The sequence below is a fragment of the Talpa europaea genome (assembly GCF_964194135.1).
Source record: "Talpa europaea genome assembly, chromosome: 7".
Classification (NCBI taxonomy): Eukaryota; Metazoa; Chordata; class Mammalia; order Eulipotyphla; family Talpidae; genus Talpa; species Talpa europaea.
In genome coordinates, this window is record NC_140074.1 from 133,126,000 (window position 1) to 133,147,464 (window position 21,465).

Here is a 21,465-nt window from a genome sequence, read left to right on the forward strand (position 1 = left end):
GGTGTTCTGAGGGCTGCTCCAACATGGTATCTTTGTATATAATTTTTTTAAAAAGAATAAATGTTTTCTTATGCAAATATAAGGCAATTAGAGATAGAAAAATTAAGAAAATGCTTCATGTTCTGTGACATGGAACTGACTTCCTTCCCTTGTTTCCTTAGAGAAGTCCACCGCCAGAAGTTATAGGCAGGAGGGTACTGACTACTTCAGTCCTCAGTGGTTTACCTGTGCTCCTGAAATCAGGCTTCATCTTAGAATCATCTGGAAACCTGCTTTCTGGCTATTTTCTCTGAAAAAGGAGGTCTAGGAGTCTCTGTATTTTGGAGTTCTAGCTGGCACCTTCCCCCATTGGGGTGAATGGTGCCTGTCAGAAGGATTCCAGGTAGGGGCAAAATGGTTTTATTGAACATGCAGCAAAACAAGGGCAGCACAGTTGGTATATCTAGTACAGCTGTTTGTCATGAAACAGTGACCTCAGTGATGTTTGAGTTGTACTCAAATAATTTTAATGTCTAAGTCCCATTATAAAGAACATTTCTACCTAGTATCCCACAGGCCTCCCAGGGCTGCAGCAGTCAGTCTGTGGAAAGCTTTTAGATTGATTCCTTAAAGAGTAAAATCAACCCACTTTGCCCTGTCCGTGTGAAGCAGTGAGACCTGCTAAAGATGGGGGGCCTGGGGCTGGGTGAAATGGTGGGGAACCCTGGCAGGATGGATGCACACTTCCCAGCAGAGGGTGAGGGTCTGTGCTTCTCCGCCTGTGCGGCGGAGCACATGATTGCTGCGCTCCTCAGTCTCTGCGCATCTTCTTGCCTGGAGTCCCTGGCCCAGTTGCATCCAGGGAACAAGCAGCTGGCACAAGCTATGGGGCTGACACTGTTGAGGCAATAGGGTCTGGTGACTCCATCAAGCACAGCCCCCAATGTCACCACCTCCAGACCCAACATCTCGCGCACAGTGCCGCTCAGTGGTGGGGACAGCCAGGAGTTTCTGGGGAGTGGATAAGGACGTTAGTGTGGTGTGCCTGACAGAGGCCTCTTAGCCCTTCTGTAGGTGTGCCACACCACAGGCCGTGGGAGTAGTGGGGGTGGGGCCTGTACATACAGAGGTGGCAGGAGTTGCACTCCCCTTCAGACACTTGAAGGGCAGGGCAGGACACAAGTTTATTTCATGCCAAGCAAGAGGTAGTGAGTAGGATGGCCTGTTCCCATGGCAGGAGGTACCTGCTTCTGGATGAATACCTGCTTTGGGAGAAGGGAAACACTGATTCTCTTCACTTTTTTCCCTATCCCCAGTTTAGCTGCCATGAGGCCAAGTTCTGTTTCTAATAGGCCAAGTCCCATGTCCTACTGCGATGTCCACAGGACACAGCCCACCGCTGCCAGGGACAAGCACACAACTTCTCATGCAGTGGCTGGTCCGGAACGACGCTGCCCACGAAAGGCAAGGTTGCAGGTTCGGCAGCACACCACTCCTTCCCGCTGCCCGGGACCTACCGGTTCATGTGCCCACCTCACTGCAGGTAGGAGCCAGAGCCTGCCAGCTGGGGAAGCAGTGTCGTGACGGGGGCTGAGGCCTCTAAAGCAGTGCCCCATGGATTGTGAGAGGCCCCACGTCTCTCTTTAGCGCGCTCTCCCCTCTCGTGGCGGCAGGGGGTTCTAGCATAAGGGCAAAAAATGACTCCAGCCTTGGGTCCATGTTCCTGGGACTGTACTGCTGGGGCCACTCCCCACCCTGATGGTACGTGGCCAGTTCAAGTCTCACAGGTAGAGAAAACCAGGTCCTTTTAGGGGCCAGAGGAGGATTCTCACAGCAGCAGTTTGACTCTTGGCAGAAAAGCCCAGGGCCCCTTGTTCCACATCAAAGCTGTAAGCACTGCAGTCGGGACATGGAGAGTGACACAGAACCCTCTGGCTGAGGACAGCCCGTCCTGGCTGCCAAGTGGAGATGACAGCATCCTCTAGGTCATAGGTTCCCCCACTGCTCCACAGGAGGGAACTGGTCCACCTCGCCCACCTCCGTGCTCAGCTGCTCCCCCAGAGTGAAGGTCAGTTTATACCGAAGCCTCGCCTTCTCCTGCGGCAGAGGGGGAGCACGTGAGACGGCCTCTTCTCCATGACCCTGGGGCCCTTCCGTGCCCACCACCCCATCCTCATGTGGGCTCGCGCTGGGAGGTATCGGGCTGGGACCTCTGGTTCTAGCTCACCTTCAGGGGATTGGCCAACAGCATGACCTGGGTGATGGCTGCAGGTGGCTGGATGGGGCTAAATGGAGACAGTTCTGTCCCGGAGGGCGGCTGCAGCTTCACTTTCATGGACTACAGGGAGAGAGGAGCTTCTCTGAAGAGTGACCCAGAAGGCAACCAGTGTGGACACAGTGGGTACACAAGATACTGGCACAGTGGGTTAGGTGATTTCTGCCTCTGGAGCAGATTGGGGTACCTTGGGCACTGCAGCCTGTAGCACGATGCTCCTGATGGGCAAGGGAGCCGTGTTCAGCATGGACACCACCACCACCAGCACATCAGGCCGTCCGGGTGGACACTCCTTGGCAAAGTGGAAGAGGATGCGGAAGCCGTTTTTATCATAGGCTGTCACAGGAAGGGCACTGCCTGTAAGAAGGCGGCATGTAGTGTGGAAGGCGAGAGCGCCACAGGTCCCCGACAGAGCCCTGGAGAGAGCAGGGCGGCCCTGTGGAGACGAGGCTCCTGAAGGCATCTGGGAACAAACCTCCGTGGGTGCACAGTGGCAGCCCAGCAAGGAAAGGCTGTGCCCGCCCGCCCCGCCCCAGCCCGCAACACCTACTAGGCTTGATTGATTCCAGGGGGACGTGGACGCTGGCCAGGGAGAGCTCAGGCCCCTTGACAGGGCTGCCGTGGGACTGGAAGGCGGGTGGCTGGAAGAGTGGGCTCTCGGGCCCCGGGGAGAAGGGGAGGCGAGGCCTCACGGGCGCGGCCCCAGGGAAGAAGCTGGAGGAGCTGGGTTTCCCCAAGCCTGACGTCCTGGTGGCGGGAAGGACGAAGCAAGTGTGCACGGTCACCCTGCCCCAGCGGACGGCTCAGACCACAGCCAGCCTCCCTCGAGAGCCGCTGCTGGGCCCACCCAGCCCACCCTCCGGCGCCTCCCACTCATGCCTCCCGCTCATTACGCTTTGGCCTCTTCCAGGAGCTGGTCCAGGGCATCCAGCTGGTGCGGGCTGCTGTCGCCCAGAGGGGAGCCATGGCATCCCGGGGCTGTGGGGTCAGCCTTGGGGGCCGGGGCCAGTCCCGGAGGGAACAAGTAGGCGCCGGCGCTGGGGGCAGGAAGGCCAGCGGGGAGTGCAGGTGCTGGGAAGGGGGGCGGCCGGAGAGCTTGGCTGCTGCCTGAGGGGGCCGCGGGCTGGAGGAGAGGCCTGTCCGAGGGGCTACGGGCAGTAGTCCCGGGTTTAGGGCTGAAGAAGTCCAGGTCCGACTGCTCGTTCTAGGGGAGAGGAAAGTGACACCAAAGGGTGCGGCTCTCTGCGCACCCGGCCACTCTCTAGGCTTAGGTGTGAGCCGAGGCCGGTCCCCCATCCCCACCCCCGCGCCAAGCAGGTGCCCAGGGTTCTAGCCTGGGCGCGAGGACCCTCACAAGTGAAGCTTGTCTGGGCTTCAGTGATGGCACCTGGGCCCCTACCTGCATCAGGGGCCATTGGCTGTTTGCAGCCGCCTCTCTGGGAGGAGCGCTGGGGGCCGGGTCGGTGAGGCCTGAGGACGGAGAGGACGCCGAGATGAGGCTCTGGGCTTGGGCAGCCTCACCCCATCCAGCCCGGGAAGGCTCAGGACAAAAGTGCCGGTAACAGGCGGCAGGCTGGTGGGGGGCGCTCCCTGGGCAGCCGCCCCTGGAGTCCCTCTCCCGTGCAGAGCAGAAGGGGGGCACCCGGCTCATTGTACCCTCCCTGGAGCTCCAGAGCCCTGGTAGCCAGAGGGCACCGAACTCGACTCCCCACAAGCCACACCACCGGCTCTGGCGCGGCCCGAGCCGCCCGCGCGGCCTCTCCCCAGGACGCACCCAAGCACAGCAGCTCTTCATCCAGCAGGGAAAGGCCAGTGCTGGCGGGGCCTGGGGGCGCCTCGGTCTGGCTGGACGAGCGGCTGCGCGGAGGTGCGGAGGTCTGGGGGGGCGGGGGGAGGATAGGGATGCCCGAGGGGGCGGGCGCGGGGGCCAGCCCCGGGGAGGAGTGGCTGGGCGTGTCCAGTTCTGCGAGGTCGATGAGCGCGCCCTGGCTGCCGGGGTGCTGGGGTCCTGGCGGGCACAGGGAGGGGGACGGGAACAATCAGGGGTGACCGGTGGCTGTGCCGCGGAGCCTGGCTGGACGGAGGGTGCCCGCGCCAGGGACCCCATCTGCAGGGTGTGATGACACCCGGGCGGTCTGAGCCCGCGCCGGCGGGGGACGCGGACGTTTCACCTTCTGCATCGGGCCCGGCTGAGGCGGGGACCTCTCCGTTGACGACCTGCCCGTCCACGATGGCCTTGTAAGAGCCGATGACCCGCGAGAGGTTGTCGCTGGCCTGCAGGATGTCGCCTGCAGCAGAAGAGACCCCTTGCTCGTGGCGGCGGTGCGTGCCCAAATCCCCGGTCCCCGTCCACGCCTGTCCCCTCCCCTCACCCAGACTGCTGTCGTTGTCCTCGGTCTCGCTGGCCAGCTTGAACAGCGTCCGCCTCTTGCTCTCGCAGCGATCAAACAGCTCCTGCGAGCGGCCCGGGCACGGAACGGCTGGTAAAGCCCCGGGATCATCGGCCCCTCGCCCCGCCCGGGAAGGCGCGGGCTCTCCCGAGAGCCGCACTCGGGGACCGCCAGGGCCGGGCCCAGAGCAAGGCGCGCCTGCCGCCGGCTCCCCTGGCGTGAGGTGCAGCACCGGGACACGGGGAGGGCCTCTGCCCACGCCCCGGGAGCAGGCAGGGGGCGGTAGCTCCCCCACCCTGGGTCTGCGGAGCTTGGGTCGGGTGGGGCGCCGGTGCTGACCGGCTCGCCCACAGGAGCCGCGCAGCAGGCCTCAGGCCACACCTCGGCCGAGCCAGCTCCCGCCCCGGACCTGCCTTCATGAGCTCTTTGTCGGCCTCTGAAGACTCCTCTTTGCTGTAATGCAGCAGCATCTCGTGGAGCAGCTTGACGTTGTTGTTCACCTCCTCCAAGGTGTGCAGACGCTTGGTCACCTTCTGGATCCGCGCCTCGTCCTGCGGCCAGGAGGAGCGATGAGGAAGGCCTCATCCCACCGCCCCCCATCCGAGGACGGCCCCTACCCTAGGCCACGAGGGCAGAGGGAAAGACAGACCTCAGAGCCAGTCTTGCCTTTGTTCAGAATAACAGGCCCCTCCCAGCCCCCCAGCTCAGCCCCGTCCCCTCCCACCCCCTGCTGGCCTCTCCAGGGCGGCTCTCGTGTGCCTCCAGGCTCGGCAGTGCTGGGGGGCAGCAGCCCGGCCTGAGACCTCTGCTCCGGTGCTGGCGCGTCCAGCCCGTGCCCCCCGGGTTCCTGGTCCACTCACCTCCTTGACCATAGACTTGATGAGCTTGTTGGCCTCTTGCAGGTCATCTGGGTTTTTGCTTTTCAACAACTTGGCTAAAAGCTAGAAGACGAGGGTCTCTTAGGGGCAGGGTGGCACCCCACCTGGGAAGACCACGGCACCTGGAGCTTGGCGCAGCACCGAGCGAGACCCCACCTCGCCCGGCTGCTGCCACTTGTCCTCTGAGGCCCGGGATGTGCTTTACCTTGGACTTCTCCTCATCATCAAAGACAGGGTTTTTGGGGCGCGGTGGTGGCGATGGGATCAGTGTCCGGTCCACGGGGATGGGCGGGTCAGCGTGCACGATGCCTGGAAGGGGACAAACGGGCAGGGTTGCTCGGCCGGGCCACCACGCGGGTCCTGACCACACGACAAGGGGCGCGCACCCTGATGACCCAGGCCTCGAGAGCGGGCAGGGCGGAGCAGGCTGCCCTGACCTTGTCTCAGCCCGGCCCTTCCTGTTCTCCGGGGGGCGGGGGGAGGCGAGCAGCAGGGGGATCGCAGGCTCCCCAACGCTTCCCTGGTCTTCGCCAGCTGCAGGAAGGGAGGTACGTACCCTGTCTCTTCAGCATGTGGTAGGCGTCCTTGATCTTCGACTCCTCCGGCAGGGCCAGCGTCCAGCTGTACAGCAGCTCGATAACCTTGGTCTTCACCTTCTCAGACACTCTGTCCCCCAGGTACTAAGAGGCAAGAAGCGGGAAACCCTAGCAGCCGCGGCCCGGAGGCAGGCAGTGAGGAGGCGCCCCGCAGCGCGGGAGCGGGGGACAGCGGGCAGCCGCCAGCCTGCTCCGAGCGGGAGGGACCACCACCCGCCTCGCGGTAGCCACCCGGGCCTGGCCCGCAGGAGTGGAGAACGTCTTATGTGAGGCTCATCCTCTCTGCTCCCAGTGGGCGCCCGGAGCTTCATCGACCCTCCCATGCAACAGTGCAACAGTCCAAGCCGAGAAGCCAGGGAGGCCAGCTCCTTGCAGCCAGGAGGCTGAAGAAAAGCACCCACTGTGTGCCGGGAGGAGGCGCACGGCCGCGGCGGCACGCCGGCTGGGAGCCGTCCCTGGGCCCGCACGGTCAATGGCTACGTCAGGGGCCGAGCTCGCCACGGCAGCACGCGGAGGGGCTCAGCCCCACGGAGATGCTGGTTTTGCAGGAGCCACTGAGATGGGGGAAGGCAGGAGCCCGCTTCCCAGAGGGGAGCCAAGTGCCCCCGACTGACCTTGGGCGAGACGACTTTGATCAACTCGTTCAAGAAGCGGAACTTCCCCACTTCGTTGTGAAACCGCCGCCCGCAGTTCTTCATGCAGGCCTCCAGCACCTGTGGCCACACAAAGGGGAGGCTCACGGGGGGCGTCTGGTCACGTCTGCGTGCAGCCGGGTCCCTGCACACGGGCGCAAGGAAGGGGTCGGACCTGGGGAAGTTCCCGATACCCCAGGCCCCCCAAGCTGCACCCCGCTTCTGGGGACGCGGCAGGAACGAAGAAACACACCCAGCGAGGCAGGCGAACCGTTCGTCCCGGGGGCGTCCGCCCTCGTGTGTCGCAGGGGAGGAAACGGAGGCCCAGAGACAGTTTAGGCTCCGGGTCCAGGGCTTTTCCCCCAAGCTGACCAGCGGTTGGGGAGGTGAGGCGGGGAGTTTAAGTTGTTTTCATGAGTGAACACGGTGCTTCCCCGGCCCCTGCTCCCATGCGCGCCCTTCACAGCGCATCACGCGGCCCGAAGCTTTCCTGCTGCCCCGGCGCCGCCCGCTCAGCCGCGGGCCCGGGCTCCCGCCGTAAAGCGGCTGCTCGTTTCGCTGCTTCTTCCCCCGGGGCTGTCGTCGTGACGCCCATCGTGCGCACATTCCTATGTGCCTCCCAGCGCGTGCGGCATCCTGGCTGGCACCCCCAGATGCCAGTAGCCACCCCCATGTGACACCAGGAGTCTGCAGGCAGCACCAAGTGCCCGCTGGGGCAGAACCGGTCTTAGGGCATCCCTGAACGGGGAACACAACAGGTGGGCACCAGGGCCCCCGAGCGCTCTGCCCCAACCATTTGCCCTCTTTCGTCTTTCCGGGGCCTGCATGAAGTCAGGAGAGCGCCTGAGACGCCTCTGAACTTGGGAGGCAGCCTGGTTAGGGGTGCATCGGGGCACCCAAGCACCACAGAGCTGCAAGTCCCTCAGTCTGAACAGTTACTAAGACTGGCCCGACAGCGGCACGTTCGTGAGCCACCAGCATGGTTTCCACAGGAGAATCACGCTCGCCACACTGGTCCATTTGGCCCCTGTGACTGGCAGCACGGCTCTCTGTCAGCGCCTTTTTAAGGTTCCTGTGTGCTCCCCGTGCAGCTGACTTCTCCCACGAGACCTCAGACCAGGCTGGCAGGGATTGCTGAAGCCTCAGTGTCGGGCACAGGGCAAACACGTTTGTGGAACAGCAGCTGGACATGTTCCGGGGACATCGAGCTCGTCTCAAGGCCTTTATAGAGGCCGACAAGCCCGGGTGTGTAAGGGAAGGCTTGGCACACGGATCTCTGTCCATGGAGAACCTACCGTCAGGGCCTGGACCGCCTCCCATTCCTGTGGAGACTGGATCTTATGGGCCAGCAGGCGGACAGCGATCTGTGGCCTAGGAGACAAGCAGACCGCTTCTAGGACGCTGAGGGGGCTGGAGGACCGGCCCCGACTTTTCTGATGGGCCCGCCTCATGTGCCCCGAAGGCTCTGCGACTCACCCTTCGAGCTCTTTGTTGATCTGATCACAAAAGCCCATGATGTACTCCCAGTCCTCCTGGCGGTTGCAAGGGTTGGTGGCTTTGTCTTGGGTCAAAGAAAGAAGAGGGTGATTGCTATAAAGAACGAGGACACAGTTTCCCCCCAATTGGAAGTTTTCTTCTGATTTTTTTCTGCAACAGAGAGGCCTGAATCGTTCAGTCCAGTAGCAAGTCATCCCTGAACGGGGATGACTTATATTTATTTATTCAGTTTTGTCGTGCAATTCAAAGCCACACATGCAAGAGAAATCCTGTTTCATGAAGCTTAGACCAGAATTGACAGTGTGAATTATAAACAGATGATTAAAATAGTCACAAACTAGATCCCTATAATGTAACAAATACGGATAAAGCCAATGATGTGAAAAGGAGTATTTCCTGGAGAAAACAAAGTCAGACGGAGCTAGATGAAAACTACATACTTAGGGGCTTTCCTGGTGGTACAAGGGGTTGAGCACCGCACCATGAAGCAATCTGCAGCCTCTGCAGCACGAGTTCGATCCCCGGGCTGGCAGGGAGCAACCCACATGGCGCAGCAGACTTCTGTCTCCCCGCTGCTTCCCTCAGCAGTGCATTTCAGTCAGTCTGCCTGTTTTGTTCCCCGCTCTGTCTCTGGTGAATCCTCTCACCCTCCTCACCTCTGGCCTGTACCCCAGCTCTTGTGTGCATAAATAATTTTTTTAGATTTATTCATTTATTTATACAAGCACTGGGTACAGTCAGAAGTGTGGGAGGGTGAGAGAATTCACCAGAGCCAGAGTGGGGAGCAGAAGAGGCAGACTGACGAAATACACTGCTGAGGAGAGCAGTGGGCGGCAGGAGAGGTCTGCGCGCCATGTGGGACCCTCGCCCGACAGCCGGGGATCGAACCAGCGCTGCAGAGGCTGCGGGCAGCTTCGCAACCCAGCGCTCAACCGCTGCGCCACCGGGGAGGCTCTGCATAAATAAATTAAAAAAAAAAAATACACACTTAGGAAACATAAATATTTTCTATGTGATCTTCAATAAAAAGGCCTAACCTTCTTCATGCCTTAAACATTTTAAAACGTGTACATACTGCTTTTCACTTGAAGCTGACGGTTCGGGATGCCCTACCAAGCACCCATCATTGCACTGTCTGTTCCTGAGATCACAGAAACAGACTGACCAACTGCCAGCATATTCAGCAACCTCAAGTTTCAAAGGTCTTCGCTGAGCAAAGAAAACAAGAAGTGGGCCTGGTGGCGCAGGGGTTGTCTCAGCGCCAGGGCGCAGCAGACCTCTCCCGTCTCGCCCGCTGCTCCCCTCAGCAGTGTGTTCCAGTCAGTCTGCCTGTTCTGTTCCTCGCAATGTCTCTGGCGAATTCTCTCACCTCCACACCTCTGACCTGCACTTGTTGCATAAATAAATAAATCTTAAAAACAAAATAAAACAAAACCACCTGCTCAATGACCAAATATTAACAGAATCTCACAGCACCCCCGGCCATCAAAACAGGGCTCCAAGCCACAAGAGGTCAGCAGACACCACCGGAGGCGGAGGGCAGACCTGCCACACCAAGCAGCCCAGGCAGACAGCCCAGGGCACGGCAGGCAGCCGGGTGCTTTCTGCTCTGGCTGCAGGAAGATTCAGGTTTAGGCTCGCGGATGACACACACATCAGCTCTTGAAAAGAGAATTAGAAAATCCTCCAAAATGCCAAGCTGGGGGCCGCCCTGGTGGTGCAGGGGTTAAAGTCAGCGCTATCAAGCTGTCGCCAGCCACTGCGGCACAAGTTCCATCCCCAGCCGGCCAGGGAGCTACCCAGGGAGCTACCCACACGGCGCAGCTGTCTCCACGCTGATCCCTCGACAGTGTGTTTCATGTGAGCCACCTGTTCTGCTCCCCACTCTGTCTCTGGTGGATCCTCTCACCCGCCACACACCTCTGGCCTGCACCCCAGTTCTTGTATGCATAAATAAACAAATCTTTAAAAAAAAATGCCAAGGCAGCCGGGAGACTGACTCTACGGAGAGTGGCGATACAAACCGCCGTGACCTAGCTGTCACCTTCCCCAGGAACCAGAGTCTGTCCCGCCAGCGGTCCGAAATCTCCCCAGGCCAGGTGGCTGCCCACCAATCCCTATCATTTGAGATGCTGGAAGCACTCACGTGACCTGAGGCTGCGGGTGCAGAAGTCAGGTGATGGGGCGCCCCACCCCACCCCATCGTGCCGGAAAAGCACCTTCCAGATAGAATGAAGTGCAGACACGCCCTCCACCCCCTCGCACAGGGCCACGGGCACCACCAGCACCCATTTCCCAGGGGAGCGGGAAGGCCGACAGCAGCTCGGCTTCCGGGGGGACGCCCACCCGCTTCTCGCTTCTTTTCACCTTCTCTGGAATCCCACTTCCTCTCAGGGAGCTCTGCCTACACACGGCGGCCTGGTTTCAGCCGCCGCAGGCCCCGCTTCTGAGTGTCTTTCCGGCTCGGAGAGCAGACTGGTCACCCCCGGGAACCGGAAGAAACCTCTGGGGATCGTTCTGGGTGTCTCCACCTCTCCCCCTGCCACTGCCTCCCCAGCAGAGGCTCACAGCTGCCTTCAAACCTCTCCACGCTCCGCTCTACCTGCGCAGACATGATGCCAGGGCCTCCCACACAGATCCTTCCTTCTAGAACCACCCCTCTGCTCTGCGCAGAGGAGTCTATTTTCGGCCGTCTCTGGTGTCAGTCTTACTCTCTCCCGTGTGTGCGCCCCTAGATTTCCTGCTGTCGTCGGCTTCATCCCATCGCTGGCCTTGACTACTGGGGCATGTCTCCACACGAGAAATAACCGGACCAAAAAAAGAGACAGCATGGAATTACAAGTGCTAATTTGGTACAGAGATGAGTCTGAACACAAAGTCATCGCTTCTCCTTCGTGACTTCCCTATTTCTGTACACGCCGCCACCATTCAAAAGCTCTTTTTGGCGTCCACCCCCAGGCACCCGGGCTTGAAGCCCCACCGCGGACACCTCCTTCCTCTCTGCGTCAGCCCAGTAGGCTCCCCCTGCGTCTCCTTTCCCGGCCCCTGCGCCACTCCAGGTCCTGCCTCCTCCCCTGCTCCCACACATCCTGTCCAGAGCACCTACGTCAATGCTGGAACAGATGTGGCTGCGTCACAGGAAAGGGGACTTGACAGCTTCAGAAATTTAAGCTGGGCTAGAACGCAAGCCTTTCCAGAATTTGGTCCTAACTTCTCAGTTCTGTCTTCCACCATGATCCCGCAAGAACTGGGACTGTGCCCCAAACACGAGGTTTCCTCCATCCTCGTCTGGTGTTTTCGTGGCACGTTCCGCACCCCGCCCCCTTCTTTAAAGTCTAGCTCAAATGCGGTCTCCTCAGAATCACCTTTCATCTCCCTGGCCCCTCACATTTCCTCAAGAAAGTGCATTTTAGCACTAAGGGCTACTGTCTGAAATCTAACTTTTTATTTAAGAATTCTTGATCCATTCCAGCATCGGCTCATCAAACTGGAGGGAAGGGCTATCTGAACTTAACTTTCTTCACACCTCACAGCAGGTATTTCTGACTGAGGTAAGCGCAGAGGTCATTAAGAGGCAGTTTGCTAGGAAGGAGAATCGGGGCTGGGTTCTACAGTACCGGAGCAAAGGAGAACAGGGCTTCCCGGCAAGCAGCGCAACACGGTTAGTGGGACAAGAACTGACTGTCCAAACCGGGAAGCACCCCAGGAAGCCAGAGGCAGCAGGATGGGCGAGGGTGGGTGATGAGCCCTGAGACAGTGACCAAGCAGAGGCTTCCGCGGTGCCTGACACCATGGAGTGGCATTCACACCATTAAGTTGTAAGAAGTGTGCAGGTAGAGGGTAAGAATGGAAGGCGCCCCAATGTGACTACGAAGGTGAAGGGCCAAAGGTCAGTCTCAGCCTCAGCACAGCCACTCTCCCTCAAAAACAGGCCTCTCCCTCTCCTATTGCAAAACAGAAGGCTAAACCTAGCCTATCCTATTTAACTCAGATTATTCACTTAAACTAATCCAATGTCCCCATTAAAATCTGTGAAAAGAACCAATTCCAATGTGGCTCTATCTGGGGGAGTGGCTGAGGACAAGCAGTTTGATTAGCGCAGGGGTGTCCTCTTTCTGTGCGACTGTGACGTCAGCACCTGCTCACTAGGAAGCCTGACAAATGAACCCTGTGACTGTCTTGGGAACACTGAGCTCCTCGGAGAACAAATCCATATATGAGGATGGCTGTGACCCGCCCGCAAGGCAGGCTGTGCAGCTGTAACCTGGGTCCCACCCCCGAAAGGGGTCTCCTCATGGGGGGAAAGAGCCATCACCTGCACGGGCTGGGCAGCTCCTGTAAACAAGGCATCTCTGCCTCAGACAGTACCTAGGCATCCCTGTCTCATCGCTCCGTCCAATTCTGCCTCAGAGGGGCCTCCAGGGGCCTCCTCCAGCCTGCAGGAGGGTTCACTTATTCCCCCTTCACAGGAAAAACGTGCTGACGAGGCTGGCACATTTGCTAAGAGCAACATGAATTAGCAATTACAGCAACAGGCCGCTATCACGACAGCATCAGAGCGCGCTCTTCAGCTGCAGGGTGGGTACCAACGAGTAACTCGCTGAGATGTTCAAGTGGGTGAGAGCGAGTGTCCGTGCGCGCGGGGGTGCGGGGTACCCCAGCCCAGACTTCAGCATGCGTCGGTCCCGCAGGAAAAGGGTAGAGCGCTCTGTTCATCATCATCGCGCTTATTTCCGCTTCACACACATCGGGGTTATTTCCACTTCACACACTCTGCCCGCACCAAGCGGTCACCTCTCCTCGAATTCGAGGCCGCAATTCTGAAGCGGCGAGCGTGCGCTCAGCGGCACCCCGCGCGCAGGGTCGCAGCCCCAGCCCGGGCTTTGCCCTTCGGCGGGGATGGAGGCGCAGGGGTGCGGGAGTCACCGGCGCGCGCCCCACCAGTCTCCCCGGCGCGCCGCCGCAGGTCAGCGGGAGCGACCCGGCCGTCCCTGCCCAGCGCCCGCGGGGCCCGGGACGACGGGGACGCGCCGCAGCGCGGGGAGCAGGGGCCGGGCGCCCCGCTGGGGAAGGGGCGTGCGCGCGGAGCGCGGGCGGCGGGAGCGAGCCCGGGCGCGGGCGGCGCAGCCGCGGGCCCGGGGGGCGGGTGCAGGGGTGCGGACAGGGGCCCCTCGACAGCTCGAGGGCAGGCAGAAGCGGCCGCGGCTACTCACTCAGCCAGGACTCCAAGCTCTCCCCTTCCGCCTCCGCCATATTGCAGCCGCCCGGGCCAGCCCCGCGGCCTCAAGCCTCGCGAGAGCCCGCGAGAGCCGGGCCGGGGCGGGGCCTGCATGGGGGCCTGAGAGGCGCAAGCACCACCCCCGAGGCTCGCGCCCGGCGGCGACGGATCGCGGGAGCGCTGCCGGCTCCGTCAGGCTCTTCCCTTTGGGCCACGGAATGAGGGACTTTTAGCGGCCAGACGAATGGGGTGACGCGCAGGTGTAGGACGCGCGGGGCCTCGCCCTGGGCCCCCGTCTCTCGCTCAGGCACGCCCAGGGCAGCCCTGGCGGGGTCCTCGAGCCCCGCCAAGATGGCTGCCCCCGCGGTGAGGGCTGCGCGAGGCTGGTCCGGCCTGGCGCTGGGCGTGCGGAGCGCTGTCCTGCGGCTTCCGGGGTGAGAGGGCGGCGGGCAGCTATGGGGGCGGCTGGGTCGTCATGAAGAGACCCGAGGGGAAAGAAATGGGCCGCAGGAAGGTCGCGCGGAGACCCCGCTGCGCAAGGGGCGGGTGTCTGGGTTCAAGCCTTGTAACTAGCTGCTTGACTTTGGCCAGTCTGAAGGCCGGGGGCCGCCCCTGGCCCGAGGCATTGCTCTGAGCTGGGGCTCTAAGTCGGAGCTGAAAGTGCGGGCTTGCTGGAGAGCCCCGGGCTAAGATTTTCTGTGTGTCGGGAGGGAGACAGGCACCGGCGGGGTCAGTCGTTACCGTTGGCCCTGGGCAGAAGACTTCCTGGCCTGTTTAGGGGCGGGCCCTCAACCTCTTGGCCAAGAGCCAGAATTACAGCGGTTCAGGTGTGACAGGTGGTCTCCATGCAGCGCTCACCGGGGGCGGACTGGCAAATACGCCCATTATTAAGTCAAGCCTTTTCATTTGTGGAGTCAGCTCTTGCCAGCCTCCTCCTCTTCCCCCTCCCAGGCTAACCCAAGTGAGGTGGAGCCGCTATGGTCCCGAATACAGGGACCCCCAGATTGACAAGGAATATTATCGCAAGCCCTTGGCCGAGCTGAAGGAGGAGGAGAAGTATGAGCGGGAGCTCAAAAAGACTCAGCTCATCAAAGCTGCCCCAGCGACCAAAGCAAGTTCTGTGTTTGAAGATCCAGTGATCAGGTTAGATGGAAACAAACACTTGTTCCCTGAAAGGGGGCTACACCAGGGACGGTCTGCAGTACAGATCCCCCGGTAAGTCTAGTAAGGCCAGACATGTTGCTTTTCTCTTTAAGTAAATTCACCAACATGATGATGAAAGGAGGAAACAAAGTGCTGGCCCGCTCCCTCATGACACAGGTGAGTAGTGCCTCTTGTCTGTCATCTTTTCCATATAGCTTGTACTCTCTTCCAGTTTAACAAAAAGAAGAGCCAATTCATACACCTGTCGTTAATTTCCCAGTGTGTGTGTGGGTCTCTCATGAAGTCCTGCAGGAGTGAGCAGCTGCCTCTATTCCCAGTCTCAGCCCCTCCATCAAAGAGAGAAGCACTGGAGAACTTGGCCTTAGACTTGCTGAGGGAGGAGCTACTCTGCCATAAACTAACAGGACTAGGGGAATAAAGGGCTGGGCACTAGCTCAGCTGGGTAAACCCTCTAGGGAGCCTGGGGCAGCTTCTTCACATCCCTTTGCAGACTCTGGAAGCTGTGAAGCGGAAGCAGTTTGAGAAGTACCATGCTGCCTCTGCGGATGTACGGGCAACCATCGAACGCAACCCTTACACCATCTTCCACCAAGCTCTGAAAAACTGTGAGCCAGTGATTGGGCTGGTACCCATCCTCAAGGGTGGCCATTTCTATCAAGTGAGTGGTCAGGGCTGAAAGCAGGGCTGCCCGCATGTGAAAGGCGGAGGGGGTGTGCTTGGGGTGGAAGGGCTCAGAGGTGGGCCAAGACTGACCGCTCTCTAGGGACTGGGCACTGTCAGGATCTGCTCATTTGAGTCCCCTAGTATAAAAGTCATAGGCAGAAGGCGAAGCAAGTACCCTAATGACCTTTCTTGAGGCCCAGCACACCCCTGTTCTGTGCAGCATCCGTATCCTACATTGTTAGCTTGTCCAGGTGAGCGCCAGTGTTTACACGGTGCCTAGCCCATGACTAATGATTCCTCACCTTTCGATGAACTGTGTGCCTCTGTCACAGCATTTAGTTACATTTCATTATCATGAGTGGATGTTTTGTCTTTCTCAGTTAAATCTTCTAAGGGTACATACTTTCTCTCTCATGCCCGTGTCCCTGGCATGTTTCCTGGCACATAGCAGAGGCTTGGAAAATGGTTCTCAGAGAGGGTCTTTCTTGCTTTGAGGCATTCATGTTGGCCTTAGGCGATCTGTTGGCCAAGTCACTCCAGCTAATGGGTCTTTTCCCAGTCGGTGCTTATTTCAACTTGGCTGAGCCCCCATTCAGATGTGAAAGTGGCCACTGCTTAAGGAGTGTTTGCTCAGGCAATGTCTGTGCATCCCTGAGATCACCCGGGGGATGAGGCAAGCTCAGAGAGAAGATAGGCCCCCCCACTTCTCAGGTGGCTTGTCAGGCCAGCCCTTGGGAACCTGTGGGTGTTCCTCAGAGCTCAGGGAGGAAGGAGGCTAGTGCCCTGGTGGGCTAACTTGGCCGTGTCCTGTCTCGCCCAGGTCCCTGTGCCTCTGGCTGACCGGCGCCGCCGCTTCCTGGCCATGAAGTGGATGATCACTGAGTGTAGGGAGAAGAAGCACCGGCGGATGTTGATGCCAGAGAAGCTGTCCCAGGAGCTAATAGAGGCTTTTCACAACCGGGGTCCTGTGGTCAAGAGGAAGCACGACATGCACAAGATGGCTGAGGCCAACCGGGCCCTGGCCCACTACCGCTGGTGGTAGGGGAGGGTGGCGCTCTGGGAGGGTCCAGGGCCCCAGAGGACACCATGGGCGCTCTGCCCCGATGCACAGTACCTGGGGGCCAAGGGTGACGTTCCGTTGTCCGGAGGACTGCCTGCCCTGGAGCAACATTTGCTCGTTAGTTCTTTCTTTGGGGACTGAAATCGCTTTCGCGCCCCATCTCCCTGCACAAAGGGAACCTAGCAACTGGGGTTTCCCCCAAGAACCTTGGGGCCCACTCAGTCTTCTCTTCCCTTGGCTTGGGATAGACCTTGGGGTGACAGGCAAGGAAGTTGTTTTAGTAACAAATGGTTTATTAGAAAATCTCACCCCGAGCGGGTGTGGCACTGACGTGGCTGCCATTCATTAAAACTGACGAGATCACAGGCTTGCTTCCAAGGTGGTTCTTGTACAAAATGTATAAAAGATTTTGGTGGGACTTGTACTCTGCCTCTGCCCCCTGACACCCCAAACAGCCCGCCAGTGGCTTTATGTGCCCGTTTTACAGTTGGGGAAACTGAGGCACCAAGGTAGCAGTTGCAGGTGGGTGTGAGGTGTGGACCTTCTCTTTCTGGCCCAGGTGAAGGCGTGGGCCTGCGGGGGGAGGAACAGCTGAGCCGGAAGAGCAGGTCGGCCTGGTGTTGAGGCCCATGGCTGAGGGAAGGTGCTCCGCGCAGGCCCAGGACATAAGTGGGAAAACCTCAGTATAAGCTGCTGAAGTCTGGAAGGAAGAAGTCTTGGGGAGTGTCGGGGGCAAACCCCCTGCCAGGGTGGAGGGGGACAGAAGACAGGCTAGTGCTGTGGGTGAGGAGGCCCCGCCGGAGCCTAGTCAGACACCTCGCTGTAGTAATACTTGTGGGCGGCGGGGGTGGTCTTCCAGCCGGCTGCCCGGAACTCGATGATCTCCAGCAGCAGCAGCTGGGCCAGGGAACTGAGGCCCGAGGGGAGCAGGAAGCCGTCCCGGATCAGGACAAAGAGCTCATCCATGCGCTGCCCGTTCATCTTCTCCAGCTGTTCCCCAACCCGGTGCAGCTGCAGCACCAGGCAGTCCACCTGCGGGAGCAGCGGGGTGACGGGACAGGGCCGGCCGGCACGCAGCAGCCATTTACTCAGCAGGCTCGCCCGTCGGCACCTACCTGGCCCAGCTTTCCCGCCTCACTCTCGCCAGTGAGGATGGGCCACGTCTTACATAAAAGGAAACATCTTAGGGACTGGGGCCTTGTCTCCAAACGTGCTCCCTGACTCCACTTGCCCTCTCTCCATGCTGCCTGCACCTGGCTTGGTTTCTGGGTCATCGGTCCCCACAGCTGACCAAGGTGCTCGCCATTCCTCGCAGAGCCTGGCTTTCCCACAGGGAAAAACCTAGGAGCCAGCGGGCTGTGGCTCCTCTGTTCTAGGTCAGTCTAAGCCTGGCAGCCTGTCCTGTAACTGACAGGCCTTCTGTGCCCTGGACAGTGCACTGGGCCCGAGGCGGCCCACCTCCCCAGCCCTCTGAGCCAGCATCACCCACCTCCTCCTCCTTGCTCAGGCTGTCGGGCTGGGCCAGCCGGAAGAGGCAGTCATAGACGGGGTTCACCAGGGCCATCATGGGCATGTTGTTCACCTGCGGAAGGAGAGCGATGGCCACGGTGTGGGCTTAGTGGTCGTGGGAGGTGGGCCGTCCCTGCCAAGCTGAGTGGCTGCAGAATGGGCCTCACCCTCAGGTAATCGAAGATGTTGCAGATGAAGGTGACGTAGCAGACCCAGCCCTGCAGGGAGCGGGCTCGGAGCTGCTCCCGAGCCTGATACTCCTGCTGCAACCGGTTGAGGAGTCCACGGCGGAAGCCGCTTTGGCCTGTTTGCTTGCTCTCCGCCTGTGAGCCGGGGTAAAGACAGAAGAGGGCAGGGCGAGCCAACGCACCCCTGAAGCTCAAACAGATGAGGACCTGCTTGTCCCCCTCCGCCCGAGGGGAAGCCCTGTGTCGGTCCCACCGGCCACACCTGCCCTGCCTTGAAGCACCTTCCTCCTTGCCTCACCCGTCCTCTCCCCTCCCCTACCTGGATAATGGCATAGCACATGCGTCCTGCTTCCTTGCTGAACACACAGTCCTGTAGCGAATGGTCCACGATCACGTTGGCCACTTTCTCCAGGTCCACGGCCCCAGGATCTGGGGTCAAGAGGGGTGGGGAGTCTGAGCCGTTTAGTTACCACATTTGCCTCCACCTGCTTCTAAGGACTAAAGGTGTTGCCCAAAGAACTTTTCCATGATACACTTACACTTAAAGGGGCCAGAAAAGGGGCCTCCCTGGTGGCGCAAGGAGTTAAGCACCGCACTATGAAGCAATCCACAGCCTCTGCAGCACAAGTTTGATCCCTGGGCGGGCAGGGAGCAACCCACATGGTGCAGCAGACCTCTCCTGACTCGCCCGCTGCTCCCCTCAGCAGTGTATTTCAGTCAGTCTGCCTGTTCTGTTCCCTGCTCTGTCTCTGGTGAATCCTCTCACTCACACACACACACATACACACACCCCGGTACCTCTAGCCTGTACCCCAGTTCTTGTGTGCATAAATAAATCTTTAAAAAAAAAGGGGGGGAGGGCCTTCCCGGTGGTGCAGCGGTTGAGCGCTGGGTTGTAAAGCTGCCAGCAGCTTCTGCAGCGCCGGTTCAATCCCCGGCTGCTCCCCGGCCACCGGAGGAGGGTCCCACATGGCGCGCAGACCTCTCCTGCCGCCCGCTGCTCCCCTCAGCAGTGTACTTCGGTCCTTCTGCCTGCTCTGCTCCCCGCTCTGGCTCTGGTGAATTCTCTCACCCTCCCGCGCTTCTGATTGTACCCAGGGCTTGTATAAATAAATAAATAAATCTTTTAAAAAAAAGGGGGGGGGACCAGAAAAAAGAAGGGACAGTCACCACGCTCAGGAGCAGCTCAGCTGTGAGCCTCCTGGTGGCCCGGGGGGAGGGTTGTGTGGCGCAGACAAATCAAAGAATCCACTAACTGGGAGAACACATCTCCTGGCACCAGGTGGAGGAAGGAGCACTGAAGTACAATGTCTGGTGTTGTAACACACATGAACCCCTGACAAGAGCCGGCCAGGCAGGGCCTCTCCTGCAGGCGTAGCTTGGCACCTGATGGGCACTGCTAATGTTACGGAGTCAAGACTTCTTGCCCACAGTGCTGCGGGAAGGCACTGGTCCAGGAAAAGTTCTGTCTTCCCTGCCAGGTACACTCAAGAGAACTGGTGCGGCATCAAAGGGGCATCAGGGGTCAGCGCAAGACTTAAGGGTGGAACTGTGTGTTCTGCCCCAATCCCCCGTTCCCGGAGCACTTGAACTATAAAAAAGCTTTCCAGTCTGGAGGTGACTCTGTGATTCACACTCTAAATACCGGCTTAAAGGAGCCGTCTTCCAGCTGGAAAGTTGTGCTGACTCCTATTCTCAAGTGAAGGGAGAGGGCTGGGGCTCAGCTCCCCCCCTTCCCCTTCCCTGCAGCTCCTGCTTGGGGCTCAGGAGGGCTCCCCATGCTCACCTTTGAGTGCTGTCTTCAGCAGCTGCTGGGTCTCCACATCAAAAGACTGGATCTTATACTCCTCTCGCCCCGGCTCCCCCATGACCACTCAGCCACAGCTGCTCTTTACTTGGGCGGGACTAGTGACAGCACCTATGGGGAGGAGTGGCTAGTGTGGGGGCGCGCTCCGGTCCGCAGGGGGCGGGTGGGGCGGGGACTCCTGAGCCACTCCAATTGAGGGGTTGGCTGAGAGCGCACTAAGCTGGCCTCCCCTGGAGAGGACACCAGTCAGGCACCTGCTTGCTGCCGTTTAGGAGTCCCAGGGGTTACACACAGGGGAGCGAGGGGTGACCAAGCCCGCTCTCCAGCCCCAGCAAGAAGGGGGTTCACTCAGGCCAGGTGGGCTGGGGGAGGGGAGGTGCGCTGAGCTGAGGGTGGGGACCCTTGAGTATTCGACACTGGCCCCGTCTCTGTCAACTCGCCTGGACGCCGCGGCCCCAGCACTGCTCCGCGAGGGGGAGGGCGGCGCTCTGACCCCGCGGGGTTCCGAGCCCGCGTTAGCCAGAGTCCTGGGTCCACAGCACCACCCGCCCCTCGGGCTGGGGGCGGAACAGGAGTCACCCGAGGTCCCGACCCGCAGGAGCCCCACGGCCCGGCCCGGCCCGGCCCGCCTCTCCCCCGACGGCGGGTTGAAGCGGCCACGACGGCAACAGCCGGCCCGCCCCACTCGGGACTCCCAGTTCCCGAACTCTGTTCTGACGCTTCCTTTTGAGGGAGGAAGCGGGGGGATGCGCCCCGAGAGGCGGTCCTCGTCGGGGTCCCCTCTCGGAGACGGCGCCCCCCTCCGGGCAGGGGCGGCGACCTTGGGGATCCTCGGACCTGGGCGGCCTCCCGGCGCCCGACCGCCCCTCCCGCCGTCCCGCGGCTGGAGCGGCGCCGCGGTCTCCGGCACCCACCTGCCGGCCCCCCGCACCCGCGTGCCCGGAGGCCGCCGGCCGGGCATGGCGCGCGCGCCCGCGTCCGCGGAGGGGCTGGCGGCCGGCCGCGCCTCGCGCCGCTGAGGTCATTTCCTAGCGCGGCGCCGGGCGGGGGCGGCGGGCCAGGGGCGGGGCCTCGGCCGGCGGGGCGGGGCCTGGGGCGGGGCGTGTCGGGGGCGGGGCCAGAGGGCCGGAGCCGCCTCTCCAGCGCCACCCTCTGGATCCTCGACGGCGCTGCCCTCCTGCCCGCCGGCCCCGACGTGCGGCCTCCCTGGACGCGGGACGCCGGGGACGCGGCCCTCGCCGCTCCTGCCCCTTCCTGCCTGGCACGCCCCGGGCCTGGCCGCGACCACGAAGGCGAAGGCTCGTCGGCGCGGGCCGGACCTGCTCCTCGGCCCGCGTGAAGCCCCAAGCCGGGGGCCGGCCGCGCAGCCCGCGGAGGCCGAGGCTGGCTGTTGGCGGCCCCGTCCCCCCCATCAGGCCCCGCTGACCCCCTCTCCTACCTCAAGTACAAGCGGCACCGGTAAAGTAAGTTGAAAAGCAGAGCAGCGCCCCAGAGAAGGGGGCTGGGGGGGGGGGCAACGCACCGCCCACGGGGCGCTGGGAGTGACCCCGAAGTCTGGGCCAGGCCTGTCTAGGTCTTTCTGGCTGGAGACGGGCGAGAGGCACAGGCC

General features: G+C 60.8%; 3 protein-coding genes across 6 annotated transcripts; 1 reads left to right on the top strand and 2 right to left on the bottom strand.

Moving 5' to 3' along the window:
* Window positions 1-1,965: 1,965 nt before the first annotated feature.
* GGA3 (golgi associated, gamma adaptin ear containing, ARF binding protein 3) lies at window positions 1,966-13,500 on the bottom strand (the record flags this gene model as incomplete). 2 transcript variants are annotated; one of them, XM_084236224.1, is made up of 17 exons in its annotated part: window positions 1,966-2,076; window positions 2,207-2,317; window positions 2,442-2,611; window positions 2,805-3,001; window positions 3,148-3,458; window positions 3,654-3,724; window positions 4,029-4,262; window positions 4,426-4,542; window positions 4,627-4,708; window positions 5,058-5,195; window positions 5,505-5,585; window positions 5,728-5,831; window positions 6,079-6,202; window positions 6,733-6,831; window positions 8,046-8,121; window positions 8,227-8,311; window positions 13,461-13,500. In XM_084236224.1, 17 exons carry the CDS (start codon window positions 13,498-13,500, stop codon window positions 1,966-1,968), a joined length of 2,151 nt encoding a protein of 716 aa, XP_084092350.1. The 2 variants fall into 2 exon arrangements, with proteins under 2 accessions (XP_084092350.1, XP_084092351.1); XM_084236225.1 differs by lacking the exon at window positions 6,733-6,831.
* A 277-nt stretch (window positions 13,501-13,777) lies between these two features.
* Window positions 13,778-16,552, top strand: MRPS7 (mitochondrial ribosomal protein S7). The gene is made up of 5 exons (XM_084236521.1): window positions 13,778-13,899; window positions 14,417-14,608; window positions 14,722-14,785; window positions 15,120-15,287; window positions 16,113-16,552. The coding sequence occupies exons 1-5, from the start codon at window positions 13,817-13,819 to the stop codon at window positions 16,332-16,334; spliced, it is 729 nt and encodes a 242-aa protein (XP_084092647.1). The 5' UTR covers window positions 13,778-13,816; the 3' UTR covers window positions 16,335-16,552.
* Window positions 16,553-17,156: 604 nt separating this feature from the next.
* MIF4GD (MIF4G domain containing) lies at window positions 17,157-19,917 on the bottom strand (the record flags this gene model as incomplete). Of its 3 annotated transcripts, none has more annotated exons than XM_084236915.1 (5): window positions 17,157-17,384; window positions 17,842-17,934; window positions 18,029-18,184; window positions 18,369-18,478; window positions 19,836-19,917. In XM_084236915.1, the coding sequence occupies 5 exons, from the start codon at window positions 19,915-19,917 to the stop codon at window positions 17,157-17,159; spliced, it is 669 nt and encodes a 222-aa protein (XP_084093041.1). The 3 variants fall into 3 exon arrangements, with proteins under 3 accessions (XP_084093041.1, XP_084093040.1, XP_084093042.1); XM_084236914.1 differs by having other exon boundaries at window positions 17,157-17,467; window positions 17,811-17,934; XM_084236916.1 differs by lacking the exon at window positions 18,029-18,184.
* Between the last annotated feature and the right edge of the window lie 1,548 nt (window positions 19,918-21,465).

Coding starts and splice junctions, on each gene's coding strand:
- MRPS7 (XM_084236521.1), top strand. CDS start 13,817: ATGGCTGCCCCCGCGGTGAGGGCTGCGCGAGGCTGGTCCGGCCTGGCG. Junction 14,609..14,721: donor TTTGAAGATCCAGTGATCAG/GTTAGATGGAAA, acceptor TTTCTCTTTAAG/TAAATTCACCAACATGATGA. Junction 15,288..16,112: donor AGGGTGGCCATTTCTATCAA/GTGAGTGGTCAG, acceptor TGTCTCGCCCAG/GTCCCTGTGCCTCTGGCTGA.